At 48.4% G+C, this 12,992-nt stretch overlaps 1 protein-coding gene across 8 annotated transcripts in view; it reads left to right on the top strand.

Annotated features, from left to right (window-relative positions):
• The window catches only part of LOC137794283 (R3H domain-containing protein 1-like), a 37,436-nt gene that overhangs the window by 8,490 nt on the left and 15,954 nt on the right, over positions 1–12,992 (top strand). For 6 of the 8 annotated variants that reach the window (XR_011078292.1, XM_068591017.1, XM_068591018.1 and 3 more), the window contains exons 3-8: positions 4,199–4,401; positions 7,971–7,988; positions 8,581–8,670; positions 11,322–11,445; positions 12,517–12,595; positions 12,841–12,900. Coding sequence is in view for 7 of the 8 variants with exons in the window: in XM_068591017.1 (XP_068447118.1) it covers positions 4,240–4,401; positions 7,971–7,988; positions 8,581–8,670; positions 11,322–11,445; positions 12,517–12,595; positions 12,841–12,900 (533 nt within the window). In the remaining variant the exon portion in view is untranslated. The remainder of the gene's footprint in view (positions 1–4,198; positions 4,402–7,970; positions 7,989–8,580; positions 8,671–11,321; positions 11,446–12,516; positions 12,596–12,840; positions 12,901–12,992) is intronic. The other 2 variants (XM_068591019.1, XM_068591020.1) reach the window with 2 other exon arrangements.

Below are 12,992 nucleotides of genomic sequence, written 5' to 3'. Positions count from 1 at the left end.
GGGATACCTTCTCAATGTTCCAAATGTCCGGGTTCAGTGCAACATTTAACCGAGAAAATCTGCAGAAGAAAACAGGAATGAATTGAGCTGCTGTTAATGTGAATATTAGAAGTAACAGCTGGTGGCACTAATTCTCCTGACAGACGCCATTAAGCGCCATTAACAAAAGATGATGTCATTAAAAGAGCACCAACAACCCAGCCTTCAGACGTGCTGAAAGAAAGATATATCACACATTCTTCTAGTTTCAGAAAATAGTTCAGTCCAAGTAAAAGAAAACGCATAAAAAACAGATATTTGCCATTCCAGTATTTTAGGGCGCACAAGAGTTGCGATTCAAGAACGATGTCCTATGAAGATATTATTTAAAAAATGTGTGTTTTAATGTCAAATCTGTCTTGTGATAGAAATGTACAGCTCCACGCTCATTTCCTTTAAACCAGCACGGTTAAAACACGTTTATTTCACGTTTTTCATGCGACTCACAGGTTGTTACCTCCATTGAAACACGAGGAATAAAAATCATGTTATTTCCTGTTGTTTGTATGCTCTCAACTGATCCTTTTCCTTCAAAGCACATTGATCCTTTTCCCCACCAGTAGTGCAACGGTATCAATAAAGTAGTGCAATGCTGAGCCAATCAAAAATAACCAATAGTGGAATAAACATGCATTTAAACACATTTTTAAGCCAATTTCCGCCTGAAGACGAGAAAAGCAACACCAAGTACTCTTGAGAAACAGTGATGACGTGTTCCTCAAATGAATGTGTGATGCATTGGGGGCAAAAAACTTTTGTCTCACGTTAATAGCAGCCAAGCTTTACATTTCAAACTCAACGAACTCCAATATATAATATTGAGTTGTGTGTCTTCAAACTAATGGTTTGTGTTGGTGCAGTTAACCCGGAGAGCGGAAACTCATTTAGATCAAGCCAACCGAGTCACAAGGTTCCCTCCTGCTCCATTATCGCAGCACAGAAGCAAATAGCTATCATTATATGGAGTGAATAATCCATAATGCGACATTACAATATTACGGGAGCCTTAAATTATATATATAAATATCTGAGAAAAATATGGCGATGTCCGTTTTCAGTCTCTCATAAGAGACCAATTTGCCGCTCCCTTTTTTAAATTCCCAGCCGTGTTCCCTTAATGCAACGCTAAGGATCAGATGATGATCTGTATTACTCATGCAGCCGAAACATCAGGGATTCCAAACAGGCACGCCGCGCAATTACCTCCGCCGTGAGAGGCGAGCCGGCGAAGTCGGAATGCATCAAAGTCTGAAGCCAAATTTAGTCCAACGCTCCGGTCCCGTGATAAAAAATGTGCGCCGTAAGAATGAATGATTTGCCAAGGGACAAAACGGCGATCCGTCACAAGGCCCCGGCTCTCGGAGAGGATGGAAATATATATATATCTGTCCCAATATTGCAAATCTTCACTCGAGAGACTTCACTCATCAAAATGTCAGCGCCAGACACTAAATATTCAAAGGCGGCGCGCGGCACTCTGGAGTATTAAGCTGTTTTGCCTCTCCGAATGTAAAAATAATGTAAAGCAGCAGCAGCCGGCGTTGCTTTTGTCAAACCCTCTGACAGGTCATTGAGATTCAACATCTGACTCTCCAGTGCCCAGCTGCGTCTTCAGCTCACCTCTTAGCCTCGCGTGGCGTCGGGTTTAGCGGCAAATTTCAGCCCGGAGGAGGAGCGGCGGGGCCCCGGCTCGAAGTCAATTACGCCCACGTAGAAGAAAGTTGGAACCGCTCGCCGTCTCGGCCCCTTTGGGACGGAGGTAAACAATCACGACCTCGGAGAAAGGGGTCGGGGAGGGGTCCGATCAATGCCGGGCGAAATGGGTCGAGCCCCCTCCTCCCATCCCCGCTGGTTGGTGAACGCACAGATCACGCGAGTCGGTGCTGTCGTTGTGCGTTTTCCCCGTTTTTTTTTTTTTGATGCGAGTTCGATGAGCCCGTTTCTAATTAACCTATTAATCATAGCGCTCGTGTAGCAGATGTCGGCCCCTCCCTCAGCGTGTCTGCGCCAGTGTTTTCGCCGCGTGGGGGCCCGGCTGCATAATGAGGGCACATCGGCAGGATGTACTCGCACCACGACTTCAACACGCGGAGGTCACGCCGTTACACAATTGTTTCCTGCAGCGGGCCATAGACGCTCGCGTTAATGAGTTTTATTTTGAAAACTCCAAATATAATCATTCATTTTTCTTTTTACACAGCCTGATTAACCTCTCCCATGTTTCATGCACGTTTGAACCAAAGTCATTAAATCCACCAATGTGCAATGTGCACGCTGAGTGTTTCGGTCAAATACTTTGTGCCAATAAGTTTTTGAATGACGACACCCAAAAAATGCCATAAAGCCATTGCCATATCGTTAGAATAATTTAAATGCATCGACAAATCATGCTGTGTGGATCAGACGCTACGCAGCCCGAACCAAGAAGGCAGCTCGGACCAGATTCACTCCTTTTACGTTTTTACCTTTCACAATAAAAGCCTTAGTTCTATGTAGTTCAAGCCACATTGGATCTATGTGTTATTAGTTCAACACATTTTAAACTTACATTTTTCCAATTGTTGGTGCAAATCTAAAAGAGTCTGGGGCAGTTGGGTGCGACCCTTGACCCTCCATGCCTTCGTCAGACTCTCCGAAACATCGACGTCGATGCTGCAACCCCGAAGCTGCTGGATCTCACTGGACACAAGCTTCCCCCCCCCCCCCCCCCGCTGTGTCTTGTCCAATCGCGTCCATTGTCTGCGGCCGAGCAGCTGCAGAGCTGCGAGCCGGCCCCGACAGAAAGGGTGACTGATGATCACAGGCTGTGTCGATGACACGAGCCGCTCCTCTCCTCCTCCTCCTCCTCCTCCTCCCCGCCCCGCCGCGGCGACTTCATAGAGCTTCCTCGCGGCGCTCATTGAGTTTCCGCGTCGCCGTACGGCCGTCGGAGAAGTCGTCGGTTCGCACCTGTGTTCCCGCCGCAGCAACAGCTCCAAATGGCCGCGGTGAAAACATTAGTCACTCCGTGGGAAATTAACATCTGCACGCGCGCCGCAAATCATGCAGTTATTGCTGCTGCAGTATTGCGGCTGGCTCTTTTCAAAAATAAAACCGGCGAGGAAAAACAATACGGAGCGCAGCGCTGATGAGGAGCAGGTGCTTCGCTGTGGGCCGGATTTAATGGTGCAGCTTGAACAAGTGAGTTTGATTCATTACTATATGGAAGAATAGCTTATTTCATGTCAAGTCTGTCTGTTTTTATGGACCTTGATGTCATTGTAATACACCTCACACATATATAAATATATATAGACTGTATATATTTAATGCAAGCCTGTGTTTTTGCACTCATTAATCTTGACGATGCTCCCTTACTGTACATTATCCACAAATAGTTTGACGTTTCTGACAAACTGTTTCTCTTGAACAGTGTAGAAAAGCAGCGTGAGGACAATGACTGTCGGCCTCCACACCCGCTGGACACACCCAGGATGCTCAACGTTAGAGTTTTAGATTAGAGATTCCTTTATTATCATCTTTGTCGTCAGATTGTGTTGATTGTTTAATTTAAGGGAGTTACTCCGCGTCCTCCTCGGCACGCAATAGGAAACTGCTGTGAGGGGAATTGTATCATATTGGTCTTGTGATTTTTTTTTTGTCAATGCAAATAAAAGATTTTGGTCCAGTTCTTGTGTTTAAAACCACATTTTAGTTTGTTTTGTGTGACCAATGGCGCATGTTGACATCAATAGACAATGGTGTCTTAGTCATGGGAAAGAAAAAGGTTTTTGTCACAGAATTAATACTGAATATCTATTATTATTATTATTATTATTATTATTATTATTATTATTATTATTATATACATACTAACATTTGTATTCAAAATGTATATTGAAAAAAATCTTGACCAATATATATGTACAAATTATGAAGCGATGAACCTGCCGTTGCTCTCTGGTGGGCAAAATTCACACATCTGTTCCCATGTATTCATTAAATATCTTTCACAAGCTAATCTCCAATTGCAACGATATTTGGACTCTCCAATTGTGAACTTTGAAGCGCCGCTTCCCCCGAACACGCAACCATTGTGAAGTGTTTTGCCGCTTGTGATTCCTCGTAATCTCTCACAGATTGCGTCCCTCACCGGCTTTTCCCCCCCGTCTCCTCTCAGGTTCTCCGTATTCGCCAGCCTCTCCCAGTAAGACTTGAACAATGAGAATGTCCGACACAGTCGACACTGAAACCATGAAGGTGTCCGAAGCCGCCGACACGGTGCCGCCGGCGAAAGACAACAACGCCGCCAACTCCGAGGCCGCCGACCAGAGCCAGAGCGGCAGGGACGAACACAACGGCAACGAGAAGAAGGAGGCGCAGGTAAAGACCTCCTGTTCCCCCCGACCGGACCCGTGCAGACGGAAAGACCGACACCGTCTGAGCACATAGTCAGACTTTATTAAATATATTTAACACGTCCCACTATGACACTATAGTAACACCATAACAGCTATAACTCTATATAATAACCTCTATTTGGGGAGATTAGAGGTGTGGGCAGCCCGACCAGGAGAGCCTCTCTCCTCTCTCTCCTTTTCTTTGTCTCTCTCTCTCCTCTATCTTTTCTCTCTCTCCTCTCGCTTCTCTCTCTTCTCTCTACTCTTGCTTCTCTCCTTTCTCTCTCTCTCTCCTCTCATTTCTCTCCTTTCTCCCTCTCCTCTCTCCTCTCTTTTCTCCTCACTCTCCTTTCTGCCTCTCCTCTCTCCTCTCCTTTCTCTTCTCTCCTATCGCTCCTCTACTTTCTCTCTCTCCTCTCATTTCTCTCTCTCCTCTCACCTTTCTCCCTCTCCTCACTCTCCTTTCTCCTCTCTTTTTCCTCTCCTTTCTCCTCTCTCTCTCCCCTCACCTTTCTCTCTTTCCTCTCTCCTATCCTCTCTTCTCTCTCCTCTCCATCTCCATTATCTCCTCTCCATCTCCATTTTCTCTCTCTCCCCTCTCTCTCTCTCGCCCCGGGGGAGCTCCTGTCACCCGCGGCGTTCAAGGCAGATTTTTCTCCCCGGCAGCTTCAGCAGAACAAATTATTCCCGAAAAGTATCATCTGCACAGGCTGAAATAATAATGCGGGGCTTTGACTCTGCCTTTGCCGCGGCGCCGAGGTCGGCCGCTACTGAAGCCGAGCGGGGTAAAGAGCGTTCCCTCGCGGAAACCTGTGAATCTCATTTGTCCTCCACGGGAGGCTGTAAAGCGCCGGCTCTACGGGGGATTCAGGGCAACGGAGATCACTTTCAGATAAACTGCTAATTAATTAGGCCGCTCTGTCATTGCGACGACTGTGCTTTGGGGCCGCGGGAGCATTTGCTCTTCTTAATTTGCTGCGGAGCGCTAATTTTGAAAAAAAAAAAGGGGGGGGGAGGAGAGGGGTTCGCTCTCACACATTTGGCGAAAAATGACGCGACGTGTCTTGTGAGGGAGGTCGAAGAAAAATCCTCAAAGGGAAAGGATTTTGCCTTTTTGGCCGCGGCCTAAAAATAGGATTCAGGCCAATCTGGCCCGGTGAAAGGAAGGCAGAGGGAAGGGAGTCGGGCAGGCAGATAATCTGGAGCTCAAATCCTGGCTTAACTGCAGACTTCCTGCGTCTGCGTTACTCCCCCTCTTCCGAGGACCAGAATGACAGCAGCATGGGGGAGCGGCAGGGGGCGGGAGGGGCAAGGAGGAAGGGAGGAAGGGAGGGGTTGTGGGGACGAGGGATCAAGGAGAGAAGGAAGGTGAGAAAGTGTGAAAGATGAAGGGGAAGGAAGGCGTAAATGAAGCATGAAGGTGGAAGTCGAGGCCATTTCAATGGCGCATCCATCCAGAACAGACGGGGAGGAAAAGGAACTCAAAGTTACCCGATGTAACGTTTGTTGCCTGAAATGTCCCAGTCCTCCTTTTGGAAATATTAAGTTGACTTCATAAGCAATAAAACGCACCATTGCGCAATTCAATAGACTCAGTTTTGCTGCTACAGCCGTACCTGGTCTGGTATGACCAGCAGATTAACGGGGGCTCTTGATGGCGGCTATTGCTGTTTAACTGACTCAACTGAGCGGACTTTATGACACCCGTGCTGCTGCAGCGCTGCAACTTAGCCTCGGTGGTGACGTCGTTAAGAGTAGAAAATGCACTGGAAGCTACTGCACGAAGATACGGCTAGCTGCAGACTGGCTTAGCATAAGGCCTGGAAGACAGCTGTGTTTTAGCGAGTTCAGGCGATCTTGGGAAATGAAGGCGCCGTTATCCTGTAATCGCCATTCATGGCCACAGTGGAGCAAAAATGGCATTGTTGTTTTTGGTCAAACTTTACACTAAGCGTTACACTTTACACAAAAGCAAAAAAAGCTGTCCCTCTCCTTGCAGATCTCACATTGCCCGGCTCTCCTCGCGCTTTTTCCGCGTATCTCCAAATGCAGAACGTGATCTCGCTACTAACTTCACCCTCTGCTCATGTCCACCCCCCCCCCCCCCCCAAAAAAAAAACCTCTCCCTCCGCGGTCACAGGGATTCGCCCCAAGAGACGCCTCAAAGCCCCTGACCTTCTCCGCTCTCAATTTTTCAGCCGCGGACGAGGCGAAGCTAATTTCGTCGCTCAGTGTAAGGGCACCGGTTAAACGCCTGAAATGTTCAGAAGTAGAGGAGGGAAGAAACGGGGGGAGGGGCGGTAGGTGTAACGTGGAAAAAGCCTTCCGACAGAGGAAAGAGAAGAGAGAGACTGGGTGACTTTGCCACCATCTGCCTCCAGCTCTCCAGCTCCTGTCCTCTACGGCAGGACAGGTGGCTGTTGGCCGGCCTACTTCTGCTGACTTCAGCTCTTTCCCTCTCGCCTCCCCTTTTCCCCATTCCTTTATCTCCTGCCGGCATTGTTCGTTTCCCCACCGGCCCCACGCCGCTCAATTAGCCGGTGTATCGGTGCGCTCACTGTCCCAGGTCTCCTCCCTCCTCCTCCTCTCCTCCATCCACATTACCTGATTTAGAAAAAGGGGCGCGGCAGGTCACAGGCACTGGAGATGGGGCGAACGGCGGCCCATTTTTCGAGGTGTTATTTGGCCCTCGAGCTCAATAAGAGAGGGGAGGGGTTGTCCTTTAAGATTTCAGAGGACAGGTGGGAAGGACAGAGCTGTGTGTGTGTGTGTGCATGCATGTTGGGATTAGGAAGCACAGGACTGGGCTCTGTTGCAATTTAGCCTGAAATGGCTCCTGCCAGGTCTCGCCCTCCCCTCCTTCGCTATGCATGCTACTGAGAGACCTTCTGCTTGTGTACACAGACACAGACACACACACACACACAGACACACAGACACACAGCCACCGGCGCGTGAAGCACAGAGGCACCGAGCTGTCTCACACACCACCGTGGTGGTCGCTCGCTCTCGCTCTCTGCACGTCACCTCCAGCCGGGTTCTGATTCACATGACGGCTAAATGGAGCCGGGAGCGGCGCATAAAACTGACCCAAATCGCTCGCAGCCACATGTCTGGCTTTTGTTTTCTGCAATGTGTGTGTGTGTGTGTGTGTGTGTGTGTGTTGGGGGGCTCCACAGTGCAGCCACTTCGGTAGCATATGCTCTGCAGAATTAATTTGTGATCCCGGAAAACCACAAATGCTCAACTTGAGGATTTCATCCCACGCAGGGAATTATATTTTTTTCTTAGATCAATACAAACACACAAGAAAACACCTTTTTACAGGAGGTTATTTGTCTTTTTTTTAAAAGGAAGGTGGCTCGGTACGACATGTTTTGCTTTCATTTTTTGAGGAGCACATGCATGCACAAAATGTCGGCCCATCATATTTAATTCAAACTTCGACACTTTCTCGAAGTAACAAACCTGTGTGCCCGAAACCAAACGTCTGTGGTTTGTTTGATTTCTCCCCCTGTGCATCCTCCTCTCCTCCCCCCTCCCTATGGACAGCCCGTGAAGTACTCTAAGGTACGGTACGCTCCGACATGCATGACGTGCGAGGATGCTCCAACCCGTGTAATGTGCACTTTGGATTTGCGTTGTGTGCTGGAAGTTGTACCCGTGTTTCCTGTCAAGCAGACGGTGTTCAAACGTGCTGCAGTATGTTGAGATGCCATTACATGAGTGATCGTGGAGGCTGTGGTGTGAATCGTGCCTGGGGAAAACACAACAGTGTTGAAATAGACACGTCCTGTATGCCTGCCTGCATCGCTGTTGATGTTGAAAAAAAAATAAAAAACACCACATTGCTTGAGTTTATGTGAAAGTGCTTACTCCATTATTTTAATTTTTTTATTCAGGATTGTTCTGATCAAGTTTTCTGCCGCCACCTGGTCCACAATCATTTCAGCCGTCAGTCACTCGAGAAAATATTTTTGTCAGCTAAACCGTGAAATATTGAAACTGTATGAATTGCCTGCAAGAATCGATCGTGCTCGCCGGCTGTTACTTGTTTCTACTCTTGGCCTGTCACTGTGATGATATTGATTCAATTGTGCGCGCGTGTGTGTGTGTGTGTGCATGGTTTTAACTGTGCCCACTTACCTGCACCCCCCCTTAGTCCAACACCAGGCTAAAGCTCGTGCGGAGCCTGGCGGTGTGCGAAGAGTCCTTTCCTTGCCCTATCCCTGAGCCTTCAGCAGCACCTCAGGTAACCGTCTCTGAACAACCGGGAGTGTGTTCTCGTGAGGGATGCGCCGGTATGCAAGTCACACTACCGGGCGTGTGAAAACACGGAGGCAATAGCGGGGCGGACGCAACCAGGCCTGATGAGCCGCGATGGCCTCGAGCACGCCGACCGCTTAAGAGAGTTGATGGACGTCGAGCAGCGACGTTCGGTGAGAGAGAGAGCGTGCATTTTACTGAGGAAGAAGAAACTCCATGGCTACTTGCACGTCTTCTTCAATACAGCATGTTAATTTAGTAAATGATGGACCGTTAGTCCATTGGTATGCTTTAGGGCGGGGCTACCTTGTGATTGACAGGTTGCTGCCAGCTACCAGAGCCGCGTTTTCTACGTCACTCCAAATAAGGCCGAATTCCAAGATGGCGACGGCGAAATCGCAGAACCTCGATGCTTCAAAAATGGTCCACGAACCACAATGACCTGCGTCCACTTCTGTCATGACACGTTTTATGCACACGGACGGTAGAGTGAGAATGTGATACCGGCGCATCCCGAGCTCGCATGCAACCACATCTGGAGCGCAACTCCTCTCATGAAGCCCCCGTGGCTCCGCCCGATGCCCCCGAGCTACAAGCCCACTCGCGCGGCGCTGAAGTGCTGACCGGGGATCGGCCCTCCATTGCCGCTCATCACAGCCGGCAGACCTCCGGTGCTCGATTAGCGGCCTGCGTCTGACAGCTGTGATTAAATACCTGCCGCTCCATGAAAACATCACATCATCAAAGTGCACAGCGCCGACAGCGAGCCGGCCGCCAGTTTGCTAAATCAACTCTTCTTTTATATTTCTCCTCTCTGGAGGAACTTTCTCCATTACATGCCACTCTGCACAGCTCCTGACACACACACACATGCACAGGTGTGTTTGTTCCAGGCGTTTCAGCCAGTCAGCAGCGAGCGTCCCAGAACCAGAGGGCGGGTTTTATTCCCACAGCGGTCCCGCATCGCCTGCGCTCACACGACGGCCTGTATTACCGCCATCAATCATGTCGGGGAAATTACAATTTCCGCACGTCAGCTGCGGAGGAGCTGTGGAGCGCTCTAATTGAATACTCCCAATATTTCCTCCCACCGCCCCCGCTTCCCTTATTGGGCCCGCAGTCGAGACTCCTTCTGCGGCAAACTAACCTGGAGGGGCGAGGTAAAGCAATAAAGGAAGGAAGAGGGAGAGAGAGCTTAAGGCTGCAAGAAACGCTGAGACGCATTCAAACCGTGATCAAATCTGAACATTTCCCCGCTGTTTGCGTTATTGTCTCCGGTGTCAGACTGCACGCGTGAACAAAAGGCTGCACGGATCCAAAGACCGTCCGAGGCGTCCCAGGAAAAGCCACATTTGTCCCCGCGCCGCGCGCCCGGCTGTCAACTTCAATCAACGGCCGACAGTCGAGGGCCTCCGAAAGCACGCGGCGCTCCTTTTTTCTTTTTCTTTTTTTTGTTTTTGTTTTGTTTTGTTTCGAGACTGACAGTGCCTTCATTACATATTCGTCTTCACGCTGCGTTTCCTTTATCTCGAGGTAAATGGGTGTCAGGGAACAAACGAGGCAGCTCGCAACAGCTGCACATCAACCGGGCGGCTCCCGTGTGATGCCGAGGGTGGCATTAAGTAGCAAAACATCACCGCTTCGTGCCAGGGGAAGGGGAGAAAAAAACAAAAAAAATCCTTTCGCTTTGACGCAACCACACACACACACGTACACGTATATGAACTGGCTGTCACACACAGTCCTCGGCTTGTTTTTTCGATCTCTCCCAGTCTCGCTGAGGCAATTAGTCAGACGCGTTCCTCATTAGCATATTACATTTTCACATATATCCAGGAACGAAAAGGGAACGCGGCATCTCATTATCTTGCTCCGCAGCTGTTATGGGGATCGAACTTGTGACCTTTTTGTCTTCTTTCTTTTCTCTTCTGGTCATGCGCTGCTCTCCCGCCACCAGGTCACCCTCGTCTCTCCTTGGTCCATTCGTTACGATCACACACACACACACACACACACACACACACACACTGTCGCTCTCTCTGATGTCGGCCTCCCAGAGTTGTGCGTTTAATCCACTTTGCGGCGCGCGCCGGCAAACCCCGGCTCCTCTCTTCAGCTTTCCTTTCAGCCTTTTGTAGGATCGGCTGAAAAGCAAATCAGATACCGCTCTGAGTCGAGAGTGTGTGTGTGCGTGCGTGCGTGTGTGTCTGTGTGTGTGTGTGTCATGGCCATTTTTAATAGATCTCACCAATACATCTTCCATTCAGATTGCAGCACAGTCGATTTCTTTTTTTTTTTCCTCACAGTGGACGAGGGATTACCTCTATGGGATGAATTGTGCCGCGTTTTTTTCAGGCGGTTTTATTTTATTAAACATTTTTAAACGATCCATTCTGTTCAGTGCCTCGTCGGCAAATGAATGCCTCGTGTCTGTTCTTCCATCAGAGCACACATCGGGTGACATTTAGTATCTGAAGCTCTTGTAAAATGCTGCACTTGTATGTGTGAAGTGGTAACTAACACGTTTGCAGCCCAGTATTTGCTGAAGACCCGAAGATCGGCTTCACGCACAAATCGGGCCGTTTTCTTTCCTTTTTCTTTTTCCTCAATCCAAGTTTCTTTCCTCCCGCCGAACAGGATGGATTCCTCCTCCAGCCCTTTGAGAAGGAAGAGCGAGCCGCGCAGGACCAAGCGGAGAAAGAGGACAGCTGCGACAAGGCGGACAAGCCCGAGAAAACGCAGAGGAAGATGCTGTCGAGAGGTGAGAAATGTTTTTTTTTTTTTTTTCCCCATGTGTGAAACGCTCGCTTTCAGAAGGTCTCGGCATATTTTTTGTTTTTGTTTTCGCCGCTTTGCGTCATCGCCACCTCCTCTTCTTCCTCGTGCACATTTTATTATATTGTTTGCATTTCAAGGATGGAAAGAAGACGTGAGGAGACTGCTGTCACGGGAGCAGACTTCTTCCCATTAGCACCTCTAGCTTTCCTTTACATCATGAACACCTGAGGCCTCATTTATAAACATTGCTTACCCCATCGAAGATGCATGGGCTTTTTCCCATCCCAAAAATATATAATTCATATATAGAGAACCCCACCATTTGAGATATAGATAGATAGATAGATCACACAATCCATGTCACTTCTCATCCTTCTTATAATTTATGTTTTACCTTCATGACAAAAAAGTGCTCGCCCCCGACCCAGTGCCCTCCGGTTTGTCCGAAAGCGTTCCCGCGTTGGAGATGATATCTCATTATGTGCCGATAATTGGCGTGATTCAGTTAATTGCGACGAGCTCAAGGTGTTAAGCAATTATCCGGATTCCCACAGGCGCGTGAAAAGGTGTCTGCCTCTCCTCTGCGGAGCGACACCGCTGATGAGGCAGTCGCCATTTATAGCCACCAGACACACCCGCCCAGTCCCCGGGGCCCCACCCAAGGGTCCCATCCTTTTTGTTGCACCTACACGGGGACATGCTTTTTTTTTTTTTACTGCTTCTTCTTTTTGGTGTCAACTTCGTTCCCCAAACCACTTTCCTCATTTCTTAAATGGTTCAGCTCCATGCTGCCAGATGATTTTATCATTTTTTCCTTCATATTGGTCACATAAAACCACCAAAGAGCAATGTCACCCTCAGTCTGACTTTTCCTTTTTTGTTCTCTTTGCAAATAGCGGTATGACAAGCGGATTAATTATTGCCAACAGGCGTTTCATTAACTGTTAATCATTCATTAGTGGCGTTAACGGGCCGGAACATAAAATTATTATCAGTCGAAATGAATGAACATTTTTTGGTGACTCTCTGAACGTCGTCTGTCTCTCTTGTTTAGATTCCAGTCAAGACTACACCGATTCGACTGGGATAGATCTCCACGAGTTCCTGGTCAACACGCTGAAGGGCAACCCCAGGTACGCTGCAGGGTGCAGACTTCAGGGGGCCGTCGAGCAGCTCGATCCCATCTGGGTAGCATGCTAGCCGTTAGCGTACTAGCTACAGTATTCACCTCCAATGAAGACACAGATTAATTTATTGGTGCTATTTTCTGCTGTGACCTTTTAGAGAAGTCATTACTACGATCTGATCATTGATTATGTTTACAACTAACAGCACAAGTGTCTCAAAAACAATCTCACTGTGTCGTTTCTCCATTTAGGGATCGAATCATGCTACTGAAGTTGGAACAGGACATCTTGGACTTCATCAGCAATAATGAGTGAGACGCGTTGATATAGATATAATTCATCCCTTTGAGTTGTCAAATTCTTTTCGTGTGTTTGGAAGTATGAACTATCGCGTGTGGGTCAA

This window comes from Clinocottus analis, unplaced genomic scaffold, assembly GCF_023055335.1.
Source record: "Clinocottus analis isolate CAN_PGR_092001 unplaced genomic scaffold, fCliAna1.0.p SCAF_24, whole genome shotgun sequence".
In the NCBI taxonomy this organism is placed as follows: domain Eukaryota; kingdom Metazoa; phylum Chordata; class Actinopteri; order Perciformes; family Cottidae; genus Clinocottus; species Clinocottus analis.
The sequence above is the reverse complement of the archived record's forward strand: the minus strand, read 5'-3'. Positions and strand labels throughout refer to the sequence as shown.